Here is a 23,532-nt window from a genome sequence, read left to right as displayed (position 1 = left end):
AAATGAGTTTGAATTACGGCAGGGACATTTTGTAGATACACAATTGGTGTTCTAGGACGCTTTTTTTAAATTGGATTTTTCTCCCTGGGTTTCTCTCAAAAATCTCTTTCTTCGGGTTTTCACAGTCTTAGCTTTGTTTTAATAAGAATTAAATTATTTGTCTTTGTTCAGCAATTTTTTTCCTCCGACTCCTCTCCTGAAGGCACTGTCTTGTGCTGCAGGACAATTCTGCGCCTATCACTTTCTGCCTAAAGTCACTCAGTCTCTGGTACTTCATGCAAAGTGGTCATTATGTGACATGAGACATTGAGTGTCCCTCCGTACAGCCACACATCATCCTGTTCTCATCTGATGTCCCTACACTCACATATGTGTGTGTATGTGTGTGCTTGCTTTGAAGCTCCTAATAGGTCATTTCAAAAGGGACGATAACAGCTAAGTTTCATACAGAAACAACTCTTTCAACAAAACGGGTTGTCTTTCCTGTAGGGGCCTCTATCTAGTGGTCTGGAGCTTGAACCCTGTCTTTTTTTCCCCCTTCTCTAACCCCAGGGTACCAAGGCCAACCAAGGCTGCTTCAGTTGAGATCCACTAATTCACACTTTCATTTCCCCATCTTGTATAATAGACCCCATTAGTTCACAAATGTCGAGAAGATCTTTGAGATTTCCATTGAGGAATGTCCTATGTTTGATATAAACATGACCACACATGTACATTTTATCTACAGAAACTTGAACTGGACAGATTCATGCTTTATGCTCACGGACCAGACCTCTGTCGGGAATCAGACTTACGTCACGCTATGGCAAACTGCTTTGAAGCTCTAATAGGTAATTTATAAAATAAATAATCATCCTTGCATTTGATATAGTGCTTTTCACATCTAGACGCCTCATAGCGCTTCACAGAATATACTGTAAAGCAAATTGATTGTATATTTTGTGGGCGAAATGTGGCAACCAATTGCACACAGCAGTGTCGCACAAACAGTCGTGTATTGAAATGGCCAAATTATTATTGTTTTTTTTCTTGAGGGATTATTATAAGGTATGTGGAGTAAGGAAACTTGCCCAAGGTTTCACCCTGCCGGGAATCGAACCCAGGTCTCTCGCTTGCGAGCTACATGACTTAAAAAGTGACCTTAACAGCTACGTTTTGTGTAGAAATATCTATTTCACCGAAACTGCTTATCAGATTGTCAAAAGAGGCAATGTGTGGAATTTCAGCAGTGACCTCATTTGGCTTTCGGCACGCTGTCCGCCTTCTCATGAAAAGCTGTGATCTGGCTCTTTGGGTTGCTGCTGGTGCCACTTCCTGACATTTTGTTGTGCTACCATTTTAATGCATGACCATGTGATTTCCAGCAAACTAGTCAGATTTTTGAACATATTTGGTTACCCAATATGTTTTGTCACCCAATACAAAACAAAAGTAAGAAGAGGAAGGGCACTTTATTCAGTTATTTTAATGAAATAAAAAACTAAAACTTTCAAAGCACAGAAAATGCTGGAAACCGATCATGGGTCAGTCAGCATCTGAAAGCGAAAGATAGATTAACATTTTGGGTGGAACCTTTCATCCATACCAACATTTTAAAGAATAGCAGAGAATTTCAATTTGCACTTCAATTGACAATACCATACAATTTAAATGTAAATTGTATTGTAGATTGAAGTGGTTCAGTGGCACCAAGCATGGACGATGAATGAAGGCTTTAAATATTATCTGAATGTAACTTGACAACTTACTAATTCATTACTTAGCTTAACCCGTGGAAGGGCCTGGAAGCTGATGACACAATTAAATTCAAGATAGAAATTTTTGAGTGATTCATGTAGACTTTGCCTTGTTTATTAGGAGATTGCTTGAAGATAGCAAGCACAGTTTATTTGGGAAAGAAGAGAGCAGTTTATGACTTACTGTGATTTATCTTGTGAATGTTACAAATCTCCTTGGTGAAATTGATTTTTCAAAAGTAGAAACCATATGAGGCTGTTTTATTTTTATGTACAATCTGCAACACTTTTTTTTCTTGAATATATCATCAATTTTGAGCCCTGCTGATATTTCTGACTCCTTTTGCGATTGAATCTTGCACTGTGCAGCATGTTGCTTTTATTGCACTCCACTTATTATATTTATTGTTGCAGGTGCGGTCTATCTAGAAGGTGGTCTGGAAGAAGCAAAACACTTGTTTGGTCGACTACTGTTTGATGGCATGGTAACCTGTAACCTTTCTAAAGTCCATGCCTCTGTTCTGATCATATTCTCACTGTACAAGATTGTTGAGATGTCAAGTTGTCTAGATTTAGCAAGAGAAGGATCAACACTTGTTCATGTTGCACTTGTTTTTATAATAATCATCCTTACATTTGACGTAAAGCCTTTCATTTGGAGGACATGTTTAGTAGGGTTAACTGTAAAATGTAGTGACTGATTTTGTGGTTGAATGTGGTAGCCAATTTGTACACACCAATGTCCCACAAACAGCCAGGAAGTGAATTAACAACACTGTTTGGGGGGATCGTGGGCCAAGATACTGGGAGAAATTCTTTTCGCCATGGGATCTTTAACATCCACCTGAACAGGCAGACGAGACCTTGTTTATTAACATCTCATCCAAAGGACAGTACCTCCCACAAAGAAGTGCACTCTCAGCGCTGCATTGGGAAGAACTCATAATCTTCTAATAATGAATAATAATAATAATAATAGTAATCCTTGCATTTGATATAGTGGCTTGTCATCTCATCGAGACATCTCAAAGGACTTCACAGGATATACTATAACGTGCAGTGACTATATTTTCTGGGTGAAACGCGGCAGCCAATTGCGCACAACAGTGTCCACAAATAGCCAAGAAGGCAAAACAGAAAGGGAGGGAAGGAGAGGGAAACTCTGACTTAGAGAACCTCAGCTACCAACTGAGCTTGTTCTATTCCAAAAGAACCTCAAAATGATTTTTGTCTGATTCAGAATGTTGATAAGAGCCATTACTTTTCATCCTACAATAGTGAGCCAGTTATCCACACCAAAACCCTGTTGGAAGCTTTCAGCCACTTTTAAGTAGAAGTTCTGCAGATCCTTCCTTGCAGTAGATTCCATAAAGGAGTTAAAGTCCTTCCCGTCACACAAAGCCTGAGGTCCCAAATTCCATCTCGTCATCGCCTGTAGAACCAATTTAGCTTAAAATGTAAGGTTATACAAAGATATGTGAATTTCTTAAATTCAGTCTTCATTTGGTTCATTATAAGAACTGTGGTAAGCCAGTCTCCAAATTAAGTTGAATTAGGCATTTTCTACAGTGCTGCACAGTTTTAAATGTTAAGTCCAAATGATCCACTGGCCTCATTTTTCATAGTTTAAAACCCCCAGTATTCTGAATAACAAGGAGATTTCCAACCAGGACAACATTTCTGCGTTGAACTTTTAACTTGCCCTTTAAATAACTTGTGAATAGCTGAAACAGTCGAGAGGTTACAATTATTTCATTGAGAGAGACTTTGGATGCTTTCTCCAATAACATAATTTGTCACCAGGATTTTGACACTGCTACTAATGAAATGTACTGTAACTTATTCAACTGTGCTTTTATTTTCACTGGATGCTGGTTTGTTTGTTAGTGGTGTTGAATTTGCAATGGAATGTTATCGTTTTAAAAATCATGCTGTACCCTCCTGTGTCTATTGTTTATTTAGCAATGTAACATTTGGAAGCGAGTCCCCAGAGAACTGACTATATATCTTGTTTGTCTTTAACAGGACCTGCGGGAAGTTTGGCTTAATTATCCTCTGCACCCTCTGCAAGTAAGAACTGCTTTTATTCTTTGTTAATTCTTTCTGCAGGCTGCTCAAAATGCTATATGTTTGACTCAGTGTGCTTCCATCTTATTTATAATAAATCATAGTCCTTACTTTTCTAATGGTTGTTACTTTGATTGCCTTTTTTTTCCCCTTTGCCTTATAATTATTTTGCCTCAGTTCATGAAGCGGCAGATTTATGAACAATAACGAGAGGAGTAAACCTATTTTGTAGATTATTGGTCCCAGACCAGTATACACCTAATAGCCACTGATTCAAGCCTCAACCTCCTTGATTCTTGCACATGATATTAATAATAATTATCCTTGAACTTGATACAGCACCTTTCATGTTGGGTGGATAGTGTTTCACAGGGTTTACTGTAATGTGCTGTGACTATATTCTGCAGGCGAACTTTTATATTCGATTTCTACCTACTGCAGCTATTCTGAGCTGAGTGTAAACTAGGTGTAAATACCAGCTTTCAAGAGGGAATTAGATAAATATCTAAAAAAAGGAGTAAACTATGGGGTATGGGAAAAGGGCAGGTAAATGGGACTGAGATGATTGTTCTTAAAAGAGCCAACACCGATACGATAGGCCGAATGGCTTTCTTCTGTGCTGTAGATTTGAATGGTTTATACAGCTGAATATACTATATAAAAACAACAAAACATGAAACAAATAAAATGAAAGGAGGGAATTGTAGGTGCCCTTACTTGTACAATTAACTGACAAAAGGGTTTGCTAATTCTGTAATTAACTAATCTGACTCATGCAATGTCAATTGAGTGAACACAGGTCTGTTGCACATCCTCTAACTTCTTTGCTTCACCATTGGAGCTTCAGCCACAACACCCCTAATCTCTGGAACTCCCACCTTTATCCCTCCTCCTGTCCCCTCTTTATATTTAAATCCTACCTGAAGACCATATCTTTGATCATGCCCCTCTAGTTGGTGTCCAACCTCACCACTGTGCAACAGTTTAAGGTGTTTAAGGGTGATTGTTTTTAATTACATAAAGAAGAAAATAGACTCAACCAGGTGTGTCACCATTTAACAAACTATATGTTAACCACAGCAATTAGCTGTGGTTTCGCTGTAGTTTTCTTCTTTCTCCCTCTGCGCCCCCCACAAACATAAACACATACACACAAATTCACATGTCGCCTTTGGAATATCTTTTTGAATTATGAGTTCTGCTTATTTGATCTGTCAGCAGAAAGATTTTGAGCTGACCAGTAAGAGCGAGCTGAATTAGCCTTTAATGTTCAAGTGACAAGATCAGTGAAGCAGCCTAGCTTAGAGATTTACAAAGAATGTTCTCAAGGAAATAGGCCACTAAGCCCAATCAGTCCGTTTTGGTGTTTATACTCCACGCATTTCTTATTCTCTCCCACACCTATTATAAAAAGATATTCCAAAAGCCGACGTGTGTGTGTGTGGTTAGAAGAAAAAACGAAAACCACTTGACTGTGTGTGGGACACTGCTCTGCGCAATTGGCTGCGGCGTTTCGCCCACAAAATACAGTATATTCTGTGAAGTGCTTTGAGACACCTACTGAGAAGAACTCAAGAAGGGCTGCTTCTTATTGTTGCTAGACAGTACTACTATTGCAGTTAATGCACCAAAATAATATTTTGTTGGGTTTCAAAGCAGAACTTTCTGCTGGTCTGTAACTGATCACAACTCCAGAATCAAGTGGGTGATTTGATCCCCTAATAACCATTTGATTGTATTTCATAAAAGCTTAATGACTGCACACACTCACCGCGTAAAGGATAATGAGAAATTGGAAGGTTGAGAAAATTGTACTCTTGTGATTCATTGCTTTGTGGATCACAGAGAACAATATATAAAGTATTTTAACTCATTCTTTTGTAGGGTATGTGTTTTTTCACACACACATCCCACCATAAATCTGTCTTGAAATTTCACAAGTTGTTAATGTTTGGTGGTTAGTACAGTTTCATAAACTGCCCTAACCATATACTGTGTAACCTCAATTATGTGCCACAGTGGAGTGGACACCAGTTGGATAATTGAAATTAGATTGTGCTGAATGCTTCCACAAATAAAACCGTTCTTATTCACTGGATTAAACTATGTTTTCAGTAGATGACCCAGGCTAGAGGGAGGTGGGAGAAGAGAAGGAGGTGAGATTAGGGTCGAGATAAGGCTTGAAAGGTTTTGTGTTTTATAGGCATGCCCATGACTAAGTGCTCTTGCTTAGAGGGCATAGTGGGAGCTTGAGAAAGTGTCTATTTCTTGGATTGATTTCATGTGATCTTGGTACAATTTAGAACCGTTAGGTGCTCAGCGACATGATTTTTAAAGAGGGAGTGTCGCCATTATAAATCCATTTAACAATCGCTGTGATTAACTATGTGCAATGTCCTGTGTTTTTGTTCCTTCCCCCACACACACTGCCACCACCTTTGAGATACATTTTTTCAATTGTGAATTCTGCTGATTTGGTCTGAGAGAAAGTTTTCGAGTTGGCCTGTGTGACCGAGCAAAATTAACCCACAACATTCATACGACAAGATCGATGAAGCAGCTGGAAGACCATATCTATAGATGTTAATTCAGCTCCCTCACACACCTTAGCTCAGTCACCCTCAAAGCCAGTTCCCAGTGGATCTCATCAGTTGACAGTAAAAATTGTGCGTGGGACAGGAAAGAAATCACTGCAGTAGAACGAAGCAACAACAAAAGGTGTTCACGTTAATCTCAATTACATTTTAACAGTTTAGGTTTTGGAAATAAATGCTACTGTATTAGTAAAGTGGGTTTCATTCTACATTTCTTGTCAGAAAGTGTGTGGTCTTATTTGATGTTAAAATTTGTGCTGCTTTTTGTTAGGTGACAGATTTTTTGGAACAGAATGGCGGCTGTAGTAAAGCTGGCTACACTGGTCAAATATATTTATTTATTCTGAATTCTGTTGATGTGAGTTATAGAAATGTTGTTTTCATTTTACATTTCAAATGCCGTATTCCCTTAATTTTATGCAAAACAGCCAAACAATTTAGTGTAATAATAATGCTCTTCTAAATGATCACTTGACTGTCCAGGGAAATCCCAACCTTTAGGATATTGTTTAGTTTGCTGATATGCTGTCTTGCCTCTATCAAGCTAAATCTCTGTTGCTAATGTTAAGGAGCTTGGATTTTTTTGCCCTACCTGGGTAAATAAACTACAGGTAGAAATCCAATCTACTTCCACACCACTGCCGTTTTTCAGTCTCTCTCAATCTTCCGCAGAATAGACAAAACGACAATAGAGGTTTTTCACCCTAATGTGATGCAGTAATCTTCAGAGAACCCTTCAAAACTAATGTCTCTGTACTAAACTCATCGTGGAATTAAAATGCCACATTGTGGCAACTGTTCCCTTAATTTTGTTGAGACTTTGATCTCATTCCTATTTAACGAGAGCTCCGAAAACTTCTATCCAACTGATTTAAGGATAAGCACAGCAAAGACTGTTCAGTAACTTATTGGAGAGAGCAAATCCAAATCATACTCTCCGATTGTTTGTCTTTGCTATAACGTGATTTGAGTCCCACTGCTCTTCACTAAAAGATTATTGCTCAACTGTCTAATCTTCATAGAATTCAAAACCAATACTAATCCCTAAATAATATCCAAGCTTTATTTAGGGTGTGTAGAATTGGTGTGTAGAATTATTTTTGTGCAGAGACAATAGATGAATATCATTCAAGCTTCTCAGCTTTGAACAGAAATAACTCCAGACTGCAGGCTGCTTTTACATGTATAACAACAACAACAACAACTTGGATTTATATAGCGCCCTCCACGCCGGGCGGTATAAGCTGTGTGCATGTCTTGTAGCTCTGTGATGGGATTACAAATGCAGCTACAAATGTATGTGAATTGGGAATTTTCAGTAGCTTTATTTAAAAAAGAAACTAATAGATTGGAGTTGATATTAATGTATTGACAGCATGGCAAATAAATGTGCAATCTATTTGAGCATCTCTATGAAATAAAGACAGAGAGAAAATTATGGTAAATGGTGGTGTTCAATTCTCTGATGGTTGAGTGAGTTTATTCAGTGATGAGCTAACATATATAGACTGGAAAGGTTTGACCCCAGTCTGTGCTGCTAATTGATCTAAGCCAAGCCAACATTAGGAGCAGTACAATGGATTCAGAGCTCCAGGTTATTGAGAGGAAATTCAGCCAGTTTCCTCTCTGCACCACAATGCAGTGTCTCACTGCTGGAAGGTATGTGTTTGTGTATATATATAATATATATATATATATATATATATATACATGTTTGATAAAGACAAGGTGAGGTTTGGCTCCAAATCCTCTATGGCAGAATTGCCTTCCAACTATGATGATTGTCATTTGAGCAAGGATAATATCAAATGCCGATAAATCGCTTCCACAATGGAAGGAAAATGGATTTTAGGAGAGGAGAACGTTGGGAGCAGTTGGGGGAGAAAAAACATCCATATGCACTAATGCCCTTTATTTGTCAACAATATTAGGCAAAAAATTTTTGAATCAAAATTATTTTTTTTTCTTAGCTTACTGTGTGTGTGCGCGCGCACAAATGTACATTACATTTGCTTAGCATCAGATATATGTGTGTATACATATTCAATGAAGTATAATCAGAATATAAAATGTGTACCCGGGCAGATATGTGTGTGACTGTGACTGGATGGGTGTGATTGACAATTGGTGTGACTGGAGATGAATAAATAAATGGTTCCAATCTGTAAAGTGGGATTGTGAAATATTAATTGAAATGTTATTTTCTCCCCTTGAATCAGCTGCAGGAGTCACATTCTGACAGACCCCTGATCAACACGTCTCCTGTTCTAAAGAAACTAACTGAGTTTGAAGAAATAATTGGAGTTGATTTTACCCACATACGGCTTCTGGCTCGAGCCTTTACCCTACGCACTGTTGGATACAACCATTTAACTCTGTAAGTCCAGACTGTACCATGGTAACACATCCTTATGCCCAGTGCAATGTTTGTATTATATTGAATCTTAAATCCAAATGTAGAGGGCTGAAGCTTTTTTTTGTTTGGAAACAAATTGTCTTATTTTGGGGTCTATTATCTGAGTGGTGCAAACCATTTCTGCTGTGCAGGTTGTGCTAATCTTGTGTAGTGAAGGAATTGCAGAAGCCCATAATTGTACAATTAACAACCAATACTAAATTTTACAGAGAATTCTTCAATCGTTCTCAATTATTCAATACATCACATCTCATGTAATATTCCCCAGTGCCAACTTGCTGAGATTTTATTAATTTTATGCATTTATTTTTAAAGTGTTTGTTTTGACCTATTGATTTGAGATACCTTTTAATTGGGTCTAAACTCCTCTGCTTGCTCTCGCCGCTCGGCTAACTCTGGTCTGTTGTGAGTCTCCCCCCACTCTCTGTGCCACCATCGGCCAATGAGTTTTCAGATCCAACTCCCCTAACATCTGAAAGCCCCTCCGTCTTATACCCTCTCTGTGTGTCTTTAAGTCCTGCGTTAAAACATATCTCTTCAAATGCATTTGTGGCCACCTCCCCCTTTCCCCTCTCCCTTGCTCAGCATCTGACTCTGTTCTTGTAAAGTGCTCCGACATGTGCCCGGCATTATATAAATAGATGTTTTTTGTAGTTGTCCTGTGTTTTCATTTATTATGAGACTCAAAGGCTAATTGTTAACAGGACTAGATCCAATTTACTAAATAACACAATGATTTTAGGAAAGCTCTAGACGGTGTTAATTGAATTGTGCAGAGTAGAAGCAGGATGCAGTGGGTAATTTTCACAATAGGTTTGTTTTGACATATTGATTTGAGGTACCTTTTAATTGAGTCTAAATGTCTCTGCTTGCTCCCTCCGCTCGAATAACTCTGGCCTTTTATGCGTCTCCCACACTTTCTGTGCCACCATCGGCCACTGAGTTTTCACATCCCACTCCCCTAACCTCTGTAGTGAATGTTTCGTTAAATCTGCTATTATTTCTGCCTGATGATATTAGAATCCCATTTAGTGTTGTAAACAAACATTTCAGATCTTGAAAATAGCATGCTACAAATCTGCTACAATGCTTTTTCTAGTCACAAGTGTGCATGTATGCAGCAGCTATTGAGTTAAGATCCTAAGGAATAAGTTGTTGTTCCCAAGTGTACTTTAATCCCTTAGCCCCAGTTGTAGGCTTATGGATCTCAAGTCAAATCCATCAACTTCACTCCAGCAACGTAGAGCAATAAAAGTTAGTGCACATGCGTGACCCTTCTTTAGATGACTGCAGCTCAAAACCCTAAGAGAAGATGTGAGCAGCTTTTATTTGTAAAATGTTGTTTCCTGTTTGAATCTATTAGAAAGTATGCTTTCCAATCCTCAGATATTCTGTTAACATGTTTTATTTCAGGCTGAAATCCTGTGTGCATAATGGCAGTGACGGATGCTGTTTATTCTACATAGGAACATAGGAACAGGAGGAGGCCATTCAGCCCTTCGAGCCTGTTCCGACATTTAATTAGATCATGACTAATCTGTACCGCAACTAATCCTTTCAATTCCAATTTCTCGCTTTCTCCCCATATCCCTTAATACCTTGACCTACCAAAAATCTATCAACCTCGCTCTTGAAGGTGTGGATGGATTCACAGCCTTGTGGGGGAGAGAATTCCAGATTTCTACCATCCTTTGAGTGAAAAAATGCTTCCTGATTTCACTCTTATATGGCCTGGTTCTAATTTTAAGACTCTGTCCTCTTGTTTTGGATTCCCCCACCAGAGGTAATAGCTTCTCTATATCTATCCTCTCAAACGCCTTTATCATCTTAAATACCTCAATCAAATCACCCCTCAACCTTATAAACTCAAGGGAATACAATCCAAGTTTGCGCAGCCTTTCCTCGTAACTTAACCCTTTTAGGCCTGGTAACATTCTGGTGAACCTGCGCTGCACCCCCTCCAGGGCCAATATATCTTTCCTGAGGTGTGGTGCCCAAAACTGATCGCAGTACTGCATGTAGGATTTGACTAACACTCTATACAACATTCTACAACTAGTCCAGTCTGGCATTATCAAATATCAATCCCAAATACGTGGATTTGTTTTGTTTTTATGACAATTGTTCACTGCCTTGCAAATGATATTCTGACTCCCAACAAAGGCCGTAATCCCAGGCATGATTCACAGTTATCGTCTGTTTGGCAGTACATTCACTGACCTTTGTGATTGTGTGCTTATAATGAGCAATTCCCCATTTGTTCCAGCAAATATTCAGTCTGCTAAGGGGACAATGCACTGCCATTTTTCAAGTGCTTGCTACCGTGAAGCTTTCTGTACTATCAGTCTACGATCATTGGGGTTGAAAAATCGTTCATCAGGAACACTTCAATATAAAATGGGTCCTCGTGTCAAAAAAGGCATCCCTTGTACATCATGCTGACTCACAAGAGCTCAGCTCCGATCTACACGGAGCCCTGTGATTCATTGTGGTGTACATGAGGTTTCCTGAAGGAGCCACATTTTATCTCCCGAGGCAGCATTTACATAATTTCCTTTGGCCCATAAAATATACAATCAATTCACTTTATATTCTGTGAAGTGCTTTAAGATGTCTCAACAACGTGAAAAGGCGGTACATCAAATGCAAAGATTATTATTATTTCCTGACGAATCCCTTTTCAACCCCAACTTTGCTCTTTTAATTTTGAGGCATATTCTTTGCATGATTGAGAACGCCAAAAATCACATTTACTCTTGTCATGAACTTTTCCGCAGGCAATTTCCTCATATGGAGCGCTTGGGGTCTCTTCCTGTTCCACAGACATTCGGAGAACTAATTTCATTGTTGACAGTGTTTTCTATGACTGAAAGACATCCCACAATCAGAGACGGTACATTTTTGCTGGTTTGCTGGAAGACAGCTGCCAAGTAAAATTTCCACAAATGCTCCCAAATAACATAGTTGAACTGAATCAAATCATCTTACTTAATACAGTATAATAATCCAACGTCTGCAGTTGAGCTATAAAAGCCTCTCAGTGAATCTTTACGAGGACTGTTTCATGCCAAGAACAGCAGGTTAGCTACAAAAGGGAGCTGTTAAGTCTGAAATTGTAATGTAAGACTGGGTATATACACTGAACGGGACTATTACAGAAGGGACCGCTGCTGATTGGGAAGTTAATGCACAAAAATCAGTTTGGATCTTGACTGCAAATGCTCTTTGGTCCATGTAATTACAGCAAAGTAACGTAATTTGAGTGCCTTTCAATTTAATTTTGTAGCTTCCAAAGTGCTTATTGATTGTAACAACGTTGATCTCTTTTTTAGAGGTCACAATCAGAGGATGGAATTCCTCGGTGACTCGATAATGCAATTGGTAGCCACTGAGTACTTATTCATACATTTCCCGGACCACCACGAGGGGCACTTAACGGTGAGAGACGAGCGGGCATTGTCCATTCCTTGGTGATATTTTAGTTGAGAGATGAGTTGTTCGGGAAGTGGCTGTGTAATGGATCCAACATTCCTGTACTTACTAATGTCAGCCTCAATTTAGGGGGAAACAGGAGATGGAACCTCTGGAGTTTGGTCCAAATTGTCCATCTTCAGAGTTCCTATCAGTCTTCCTATCAGACACCCAAGGTGAAATTTGGAGCGAATGGGAGGAAAGTTCCCATTAACTTGTTAAAACCTTAAAGGACGTTCATGAGATCTCTCAGAGCACTGCCCAATTGAGAGTACTGCACATTGAACCAAGAGTACTTCATTTGGACTTCAAAGTTGTGTATACCTTGTAGAAGTGAAAAGGATGGGTTATTGACATGATTAAGGGCACTTGTAATGCCGCTGTATACACATTTTCCACTAGACACAATAATAGCCATGGGTTTATAATAGACTTGCATATGGGACATAATGTATATTTTTCCACACACAGTTTACAAATGAGACATAATTCACATATTGGTTACATATGGGGCATAATGTATGTTTACATATCAGACCTAATCCACAAGTCTACCTATTGATTACAAATGAGACATAATGCACATATTTACATACGGTTTACATGTGGTGCATAATAGGTCCTTTACTGGATTTAAAAAGGGGAAGATTTCATTTTATGATTAATGAGTGAATCTTCCCAAAGGGATTATTGTAGGAACTGTTGGTTGATATTTAGTGCATTTTCTGTCACATTATATTTACAACCTATCTTTCCCAAATTTATGCGCATGTCATCCTTTATTCCTGAAAGCTATAAACGAAAGAATGTTGGACCCATTATTTGCCATTGCTAAATTAAGTGTCTTTGAATGTTTATCTATTGATGATTTAACTAAAGGCTTTCAAACATTTAAGTAGTTTGTAAGTATGACTATAATTTAATGAAAGTGTGTTTTAACAAAATGTGAGGTTTTTAATATACGTTTATCAATACGAGCAGTGGGCACAATAAGGCTACAGTAATTAGTGAATCTGTCCCACTTGCAGAACAATTCTGAATAAATCCAGGATTTTAAGGATACCTTAGATTAAAAAAAAATGTTTCCCTAACGATTGTTCCTTTTGAAATAAAGTGTACTTTCAATGAAATCTAATCTATTTCAGAAATAGCGATATTTCACCCTTTGTAGATTCAATTGAAGGTGCTTTAATTAGACTGAAAAGCTACAGTGAGTTGTTTGCTCTGTTCTTTTGCAGCTGCTACGAAGTTCTCTGGTGAATAACCGTACTCAAGCCAAAGTGGCAGAAGAACTAGGCATGCAGGACTTTGCCATCACTAATGATAAAACCAAAAGGCCAGTAGCACTACGAACCAAGACTTTGGCTGACCTGCTGGAATGTAAGTGTAGGCCACCTTCTTATCATATCATGTTAAATAACAGCAAGAGGCTCCCCTTCACCTCATTCTAATATATCACTGATTTCTTTTGTCTGTTGCATTATTTTACTTTGATCTTTTTCGCTTTCAATCCATCACTGAAAACAGTCCTTCCGCCTTGCCCCTCCCTTGTCTCCTTCAAGGCCTGTTCTCAAGACCTTCCTCTTTGACTATGCCTTTGGTCACCCTTCTACCCCCACTCGTAGCTTTCCACCTTTTCTGATCCCAACCCCCAGCTCGGGTGCACATCCTTGACTGGCCAACGCTTTCAGAAGTCCTCTCGACTTGAAAGGCGCTCTACAAATGTAACTTGTTGTTGTTGTTGAAAAGCACCATCACTGAACAGTGGCGCCTGTATTTTTAGGTGAACTCTAAAACTAATTTGCATACAGCAATGTCCTATAAACAGACATGAAGTGAATGACCAGTTTTATTTGGTGGATTACTGGATAGGACATCTGGAGAAACTACCTTCCTTCACTTTTTAAGTAGTGCCATGGGTTCTTTAATGTCCACCTGAATAGGCAAACAGTACATTAATGTCTCATCGAAGGTCAACAATGCATGGGAGTGTCAGCCTGGACAATGTGAGTTCAAAGTGCCAATGTGAGGCTTGAACCCCAAATCTTCTGACTTGGAGTTGAGAGTGCTACCAGCTGAGCTAGGCTGATAAAACTCCCAGCGAATGGGAAAAACGTTTCTCCCAGCCAACAATCCCCCAGATAAAATTTGTCATTCTTTTTGTGACTATTTAAGGGACATTGCTGTGTACAAATCGGTTGCCGCATTCCCCTACATAATACAGTGGTTACACTCTTAAGTCCTACAAAGCCTTTCAAGACATTTTGATGACATGATAAGAAGTTATATCAAAAACAAGGGTTTCGTTATTATAAAAATATGGAGGTTTAATGATTTCTCACGTATTTATACTGTATTTGGGTCTAATTTTTTTAAACAATTTGAACCAGAGTGATTTGAAGCTATCTGGATTAAACATAAAACATAGCATGCCAAATACCTGTCATAACATTTAATAGCGGCAATTTCTATGTTGAGAGTTGACTAAGAACCAGAATTTGGGGGAGGGGGCAAAAGCACGGTTGAAAAGAAGCCTTATGGTGGTTTAGTTCCAGAGAGCAGGGCAGAATGGCTAAAAGTCGCACTCTGATGATTGGGGAGATGGGCAGCGACACAGATCACACCAGTGTTTGCTCTGTGGCTTGAGCAGTAGAGTCACAGGCTAGAGTTGGGTGAGTGATGGACTTAATAATAATAATAATCCTTGCATTTGATATAGCGCTTTTCACGTCTTCTGGACGTCTCAAAGCGCTTCTTAGAATATATTATAAAGTGAATTGACTGTATATTTGTGGCCAAAACGCGGCAGCCAATTGTGCACAGCAGTGTCCCACAAACAGTCATGGATTGAAGTGACCAATTTATTATCGTTTTTTTTTCTTGAGGGTTTATTATCAGGCGAGTGGAGTAAAGAAACTTGAAAGTAAATTATAGAAAATAATTTAACAGCCCAGCTCTAATTACTGTTTTCAGCATTCATAGCAGCACTTTACATCGACCAGGAGCTGGAATTTGTCCGTACTTTCATGAATGTATGTTTCTTCCCACGATTGAAGGTTAGTATGCGCTGCCTCACTTGTTTACTTTTACTCTGCGTGTTTAGCTTTATTAAATTCTCTCTACCTGTGTTGACTATTTTCAGTTGATTGTGGGTTTTGCAGCCCGGAGATCTTTTTGCAGTTCTCATGTGTTAAAAGCAGAAACCTGTCATTTCACTTAGTTTGTCCTATTGGCAAACTACTAATACTTCAGTCCATTAGAAGTAGTGCTAAACAGCTATGTAAACAATTTAACTCTGCAACATATTACTACAATAAACAAGCCACATGTATAGCTTCACGTTGGGATTTAGAGCTCACAGTCTAGGTTGACACTCAAGTGCAGTATTGGGGCAATGCTGCATTGGTTTCTTCCACTTGATAGAATGCCCCGTCCTGACCTAACAGTGGAGAAACACATATCAGGCTCAGACGGAAAGACAAGTTTTTTTTTTGTCCAGCTAGGAGCAATACCTAGCTCTCAGAGCTTTGACTTGCAGAATTAAAGCCAAGACTATATCCTAATTTTTATTGATGAGTCGGGAAGGTCAATCAATGGTCTGGATACCCGCATAGTCCCTAGCTTTCGCAGGCATGGAACCAATGGAACTCCAGGGAGACCTCGTTTAGCTGCCTTTCTCCCAGATGGATTTTTAAAAAGATGTAATACACTTTTTTTTAACCTGGAAAGAGCGGAGGGCTGAGCAGGGCTACAGTCCAAAGACTGATGCGCAACCTACAGAGCTGCCAAAATGGCCTGAGGTATATCCCTAGTCGCTCAATTCAAACAATCAAGCAATAGCAAGTCAAACATTAATAATTTATAAGTTAAAAACAAATGTTGCTCAACATCACCAGTTCGTCCTGGAATGAAGGTGCTATTGCTACCACTATCTAATTCACTAAGACACCGAGTCCTGCCTCCTCCCTCGCTCTCTCTCCCACTCGGGTTCAGATTTCATTTCTCCCTTACTCCACAGAATGTCCATGCACTTAATTAAAAGACTAGCGCCTGTCTCTATTCGTGCTGACTCCACCAGAGTTGTCATTGTTTCTCTTTATTAGCCATCTTGCTCTACTCAAGGAAAACCACAGTTAACCACCCACTCTTAAGACGCCCACTCTTATCTGCACTGTTCTCTTCCATCTGATAGGGTGCCCTGTCCTGACTAACAGTGGAGAAATGTATGTCAGGATGAGATGGAAAGGCAAGGTTTTTTTTGAGCAGTGCAGCACTGCGATGGAATTTGTGGGCCAGAGGAAATTCAATTGTGTCGCCGTGTGAGAGAGCTAGAACAATGTGGTTGACATTTATCTGCCTGACTCATCAATAAGACTTGAGATACAGTCTTGTCTTTATTCCTGGAAATCAAACTGAGCTTTTCTTTGAGCAGAGCAAGATGGCCATATGGTACAGAATCTCTCTGAAAAACATGTTAGGCTTTGTGCCGAACACAGAGCCTGCCTGTCTCTCGTAGTGGACATTTACCATCAATATTATGGCAGTTAATCAAAATTCCACTGTTGTGTAAATCCTATGCTATGTTGAGCTCTGTGTCTGCTTCTAAGGCACGTGTGGGAAGTTTTGCAATAAGTATTTGTTGACCGATGTATATTTCATTCTGAGTTTCCAATGTCTGTCAGAATGTTCAATGATTCAAGGGTCGAGGGAATTATTCATGCAAAGGATTTTGCCCATAAATACACACAGCCTTTACAGTATCTCCTGTGAAGCTCTCTGTGATGTCTTGTTGACATGATAAGGTTCTATATCAAATACAACATCAACTTGATTTGATGTTTCATTTTTGTTGCCTGTGCAGGAGTTTATCCTAAACCAGGATTGGAATGATCCCAAGTCTCAACTTCAACAGTGTTGCCTGACCCTTCGAACAGAGGGTAAAGAGCCAGACATCCCTCTGTACAAGTGAGTCTCATCTTTGATGAGATACCTCTAATGCTCAAAATAGTCATTGTTCGCTGTGTATTTATTGGACATGTGCTGAAAGCTTTACGCGTCTCTCCACTCTCATATATTTTAATTGATTCAAGAGTTATAATCATATCGAAGCATACTTGCATTACTTTCATTACCTTATTAAATTAATTGATACCAGAGCTGTTTATGCAGAAATTGTATTGTATATTCAGTGAATGTAAAAGGGATAAATAACCCCTCTTCCTCTCCCTCTTCCCCTCTCCCTCTCTTTCACCTTCCTCTTTTCTCTCTCTCCTGCTCTATATCTCTCTTTTTCTCTCAGCATTTCTTACCTAGCATCTCTCATTATACAAATACACAGTATTGTCTGGTTATCTATAAAACCCATGCCGATTTTTCTAGCTCTGTTAATAATCTTTCACTATATTTCCCTGTTTGTCTGGCTCCATGTGTCTCTGACTTTCTTTAGCTTGCTCTCTGTGTCTTAGGCTTGGTATACTCACTATATCTTAGGCTTTGTGTGTTGATAACCTTGTGTGGCTCTGTACTCTGTGTCTCTACTTATAGGTGTCTCTCTGTCTTTTATCCTGTGTGCTTTGAACTGTCGATACTTTTCACTATTTCTGTGCATGTGTTATTTTGTCTTCAAGGTTGTTTCAATGCAGCAGTGCCTGGAAGCATTTAATTGCTTTCATTTTTCTCTCTCTTTTTGAAAGGATTTTTAAGTACTGTATTGGGAGAGCCTGAAGAAGTCCGGTAACAAAATGTAGTTCATTTTCAGGACAGGACAGAGCAAACCAGAGCTTGATAAAGATTTTGTTTCAGGAATTTGCTTCAAGGAAAAAAGAAAATTTCTGTTTTCGCCCCTCACCCCCCTAAAAAAAAGCACTTTCCTAAACTACAGAAGAAAATAGCCTTGTAAATCTATTTGTGCTTCACATGCAGAGAAATGTTTCTTCTTTTTATAGCTAAGGTGAAATAAGTGCTCTCACTGGACCCTCTGTTCCCACTACATTTTTTGGAAGAGGCTGTGGTGGTGTAACCAGCGTCATACACAGCTGGGCAGTGCTCTACAGTTTATTGCAGGATCTATGAAGATTTCAGCATAGTTATTTTTTATAATAATTAACCCCTTATTATTCCATCAGAATTCTTCAGACAGTGGGGCCATCTCATGCCAGGACATACACTGTTGCTGTGTACTTTAAAGGGGAGAGAATTGGCTGTGGCACTGGTCCAAGGTATGTATCTTTGGAGTAAGCATAAGTCCCATCTTAAAGTGTTGCTTTGATACCATTTGGGCTGTGCAGGAGATTTGCAAGCAATTGTGATCCAAAATGGTGTTACCCTTGACCATTTGAATGATAAATGAGAGTTGAATAGATTTACGTGGAGGGTAATAAATAATAATAATAATATAATAATCATAAATAATAATGTATTTATTTATGTATTATTTGAATGAGAACTTAGGGTCAAATAGGTTTACGTGGAGGGTAATAAATAATAATAATAATATAATAATCAGAAATAATAATGTATTATTTATTTAGTTATTTATTTATTATTATTTGAATGAGAAATGAGAGTGGAATAGGTTTACACAAAGGGTAATTAACATCTGGAACAGATAACCAGAAAGGGTGATTGAAACAATTTAGGAAACGGCTTGTTACCGTGTTGGATGGACATTCTAAGATACTGACCTGCATGAAGGGTACTAAATAAATGCATGTTGTTGTTATTGTTGTTGTAGAGTGGGCACTCTTGAGAGAATGTGATCAAATAACCCTCAAAATTTGTGCTGTTGGTTCAGTAATATATTTATGTTGCAAAATCCATTTGTTACTGTGGGACAGAACTTTTATGAGGATTTTACTATTTATTGTTATGGCTAACTTATGGGCCAATAGAAAATTGTGGAAATGTTTGCCAAACATTGCAGGGAAATTTGAAAACATGAGGAAATAACACATTGCAATTTTTTAAATTCATTTCTTCTTTAACAAAAAAATGGGTGTCTCATTTGTCAGGGGGGGGGGTGGGCAATGACACGCTAGCGCAGGCCCGAAGGTCCTGGAGATCCATCAAAACAGACACTCAGGACCAGGGCCTGAATGCGGGGCTACAGGAGCTCACCATCTAGAGACCCAGAGAGAGAGAGACACACACACACACACACGACAGACAGAGAAAGAGACACACACACACACACAGTAAGACACACACTCAGAGACACAGGGAGAGACACATGCCGGCACAGAGAAACACACATACAGATAGAGGGGAGAGAGACAGGAGAGAGAGACACACAGACACATTCACACAAAGACACTCATAAATACACAAATAGAGAGAGACACACTCAGTCACACAAAGACACTCACAAACACACATAGAGAGAGACACACAGACAATTTCAACAGGGGGCCTCCAAGTGTAGTGAAGCTCATGTCCCGCTTGCGCCTCACCGCGCATGCATATCCGGAGCTGCTCCGCTTACAGTAGTATCGGACAAACAGCGAGAGAGGCCCCGATGCCAGAAACTTAAATTTTTTAGTGATTTTAATACAGAGGGTGCTGCTGACAGCGGATTACGCGGAAAAATTGTGGCCACACTTTTCTATTGGCCCAGCATATGAGTCATACAAGTGGTCTCGAGCTCCATGGTTTATAAACAGCATTAATAATAAAGCCTTCTTCAAAGAAGATGTCGTTAACATCCCTCTGCTGATTTAACACTTTGACTTATTTTTTTCATTCTGATAAATGGATATGGATATTACACTTTGGTTTAATGCTGTTAATGACAAAATATTCTGTGGTCTATGGTAACAAAGTATTTTTTGATGTAGTCAGCTATGCGACTTAATAAGCAAAATAACCCTGCAGGGGGCTGCACTGATATCTCTGCCAACCAACTGCCCTTCCCTGAGCCTTTCAGAGATGAGAATTATAAAGCAGTTTAGCCACAAACTCAATGGTTTTGTGCTCCTTAATTGTAATCTTCACAGCATTAATTGTAATCTAAAATAGCCCGTCTTAATTTGCCTGTGAAAGTGAACCGCTACCGTTAGGAGAGATCCTTGCATTAAATTTGAACTGCGGCTCCCAAATGTGAGAAGTGGAGATTGAAACAAATCTTTCAGCTCTGCACTGCCTCCCACTACTTCCCTCTCAATTAACTTCTCCTGGGAGGGGAGCACTTTAGATGCTGATGCACTGCAGATGAGTTTACTGTTGGCTGCACTACCAGTGAATGTGAATCGGAGTTGGAATTCTGCTTGCTTATTCAGCCTGCTTTTCGTTATCTTCATTCTGTTCACTCTGCTCCAGGTAACTGCTTTCAGTAAACTTCATCACCCACATTAGAAACCGTGGTGAATTCAACAACAAGATTGTGTTTACCAAAAAATACCATTTTTATGTCACTCCTCAGTATACACAACATTCCCCTAGCTGAAATAGAAACCTCATTGCAACCTTAGCCTCTGTTATTGTTAGCTGCTAATGTGCAGCCTACATTTATGCTTGCCTACAAATGCACAGACACCTCATTTGACAGCAATTCCCTGTGAAGCACATTAAGCTGTTTTGATTTTACAGGCCATATAACAAATGCAAGGTTTATTATTATTATATTATTACAAGAAGGTTGAAAACATGTGCCAGACTATTTTGAAACCAAATTTTTCACAGTATCACTGGATTAAACCTAATTGTTTCTTGATAGGATCGCCTAAAACAATAGGGGGTTTCAGCATCTTGGGATGTTCTCCAGACATGAAAGGCGCTATACAAATGTAATTTATTGTTGTCTAAAAACAAATAGTCTAGCAACACAATCATCCTATGGACTTTGGCAGAGCAACTGAGATAAGCAGCATTTTTTCCAGGTAATCCCCAGTACAGTACGGTAGCAATAGACTTCAGCTTAGTTGATATTATTGTGTATTTTGGCCCCACAAAATGTTTTATAGTATATTTTGTGAAGCGCGTTGAGACGCCTCAACAAGGATTATTATTATTATTAAGAGTCTTAATCGGATGCTGAGACAGCAGTGTTAAACACTTTGAGACATGCTCCTAATGTGAAAGGCACTATATAAATGTATATTGAATTGAATCTCTAAGCAAGCTCGGCATCTGGGTGGGGGGGTTTGGGGGGAAACGACAAAGTGGGGAGAATGAGGAGGACACCGAATAGCGTACAGGCCTACACCTCAATGCTGTCATTTACCAAAACATCTTATTTTAGCCAAGTAGTCAAAATAAATTGCCCCTAGCATATTTTGTTATGGATCACTTATCACAGACATTGTGATAAAAGCATCTCTTTTTTGTAGTCCTGCAGCATTATTTGTGCCATCAATCTAAACTTCTCCACAAAGTAAAGTGTTTTGAAGTCTGATTTTTGATGATTTTTTTTCCCCCCCGACTCGTTTCAATTACATACTTGACAGCAGAAAGAGATGCAATCTCTCTCTCTGGGTTTCTGAACTACCATTAAAGAAGATTATTAAAGAAAATGCCTTATTATTTATTTAACAAAGCAATGTCTCAAGAATCTATAATTTGTGTCAAAGCAAAGGTTAAATTGCCCAGGAAATTGCGTGCACCCAAATAACTTGTTTAATTCCTTCATTCTGTTGCTACACAGCACCTTCACATGCATTCTCCTTCACTGCTATGATTATAGTTATTTCGTTTTTAGATGTATTTTAATAAAGGACAATTACATATTTTCAATTTCTCCACTTAAAATGTTCACACTGTAGTTTCAGTACTGTCCGGTTTCAAATTTTGTTGGAATACTTTGAGCATTTTACTAGTGAAGCAACACGCTGCCTTCGGTCTAAACACTAAATATGTTTTTGAAGATTTCAAAACGTGGACCAGTGTCTGCATGATAACTGTTTTGCAATTGTGTTCGATCTTCCCTCCCATAAATCTACTGCCACCTGACTTAAGGAACACTGATAAATGAACACCGTGGAATGTGTTATCATTAATGATATTAAACCAAACTGCATCCACTATCCATTTATTATGATGGTATAAATGAGTTATTAAAGTAAAACAACTTTACAAATGATACAGCTCAGAATGTTTGTCATTTTCATTAATAATAAAACTGCCGTCATAGATTTTTCTCATTCTATCCCAGAGTATCAACTGTATATTGCAGCAAAAATAGATTTGCGAGTCAAGGCAAGAGATGGATATGGGGGGCGCGGTGAGGGGGGGAAGGGAATGAAAAGATGAGGGGAATAAATTTACTGTATGTAATATGAACTACACTATAGTGTTATGATCATCCTCTTTGCTGATGGCAGATCAGAATGGAATAGATATCCTACATTGTAATTCAAGGGCAGATTCTCAATAGATGGACACTTGTGGCTTCTGAGACCTCTCAAAGGCTTGAATTATATTGTATAGGAATTACCAATGGTCACATTACAGACCTTCATGTTTCCTTCCTTATGCTCCAGCAATCCCTGATCTATAGGCAGTGTTTAATTTTGCATTCACCCTGCACGCCAAGAACAGGTGCAAGGATATTGCTGTCTAGCAGAGCTTTCCACGGGAATGTGAAACACTCGACGCCGAGGACACATATTCACGCAGTGTTCTGGTGCGGCTAGTGTACACAGGCAGGTCTGGATTAACAATGTGCTGCCACAGAAGTCATCCTATTACAAAGGATTAGCCGCATCGCCTCAGAGCAGATGCCCAGTTGGACAAAGAAGTAATAATGTACTCTCTGAAACCAGAAGCTAGGCATGCAAAACTGGTTTCTAGGAGTATCTAAACACAATTTGCTTCTCAAACCAATGACTTCCCTTCTCCCTTCTGGAAAACATTCCATCTGAGCTGGGGGTGGGGTTGAGGTGAAGTGAGGAAATAGAGGAATGATGCGTAGTTCATCTTTGGTTAGGTAGTGACCTCAGGCTGCTGTTGATGTAGCTCTCACTTCCTGGTGCCCACTGTCTCATAAACTTCTTTCCTGTTCGTTCGTATTTTAGTTTTGAAGCACTCAGAATAAAAGGAGGTGCATTGAATTGTGCTAGTTGGGATTCAGATACAGTAGGTTACAAATCTGTTCTTCAGCCTTTGAGACCTGGGTTTCTAATGGGGGTGAAAGTCTTTTTTTCTCTCTTGTCTCTATTTCTCAAATATCAGCTCCATTCATGAAATTAGGTTGTACTGTCAATGCCACCAGCAGTGGGTGCGCAGCACAGAACTGTGTTTTCTCTCTCTCCCT

General features: G+C 39.1%; 1 protein-coding gene across 1 annotated transcript in view; it reads left to right on the top strand.

Moving 5' to 3' along the window:
- Positions 1-23,532, top strand: part of drosha (drosha ribonuclease III) — an 82,248-nt gene that overhangs the window by 46,253 nt on the left and 12,463 nt on the right. The window contains exons 22-30 of the mRNA XM_007895464.2: positions 731-833; positions 2,154-2,224; positions 3,765-3,809; positions 8,620-8,777; positions 12,149-12,254; positions 13,526-13,667; positions 15,261-15,343; positions 17,149-17,252; positions 18,413-18,505. Coding sequence (XP_007893655.2) covers positions 731-833; positions 2,154-2,224; positions 3,765-3,809; positions 8,620-8,777; positions 12,149-12,254; positions 13,526-13,667; positions 15,261-15,343; positions 17,149-17,252; positions 18,413-18,505 — 905 coding nt within the window. The remainder of the gene's footprint in view (positions 1-730; positions 834-2,153; positions 2,225-3,764; positions 3,810-8,619; positions 8,778-12,148; positions 12,255-13,525; positions 13,668-15,260; positions 15,344-17,148; positions 17,253-18,412; positions 18,506-23,532) is intronic.

Source organism: Callorhinchus milii, unplaced genomic scaffold (genome assembly GCF_018977255.1).
Source record: "Callorhinchus milii isolate IMCB2004 unplaced genomic scaffold, IMCB_Cmil_1.0 Scaffold2, whole genome shotgun sequence".
NCBI classification, from domain to species: domain Eukaryota; kingdom Metazoa; phylum Chordata; class Chondrichthyes; order Chimaeriformes; family Callorhinchidae; genus Callorhinchus; species Callorhinchus milii.
This window is presented reverse-complemented; position numbering and strand designations above follow the sequence as displayed.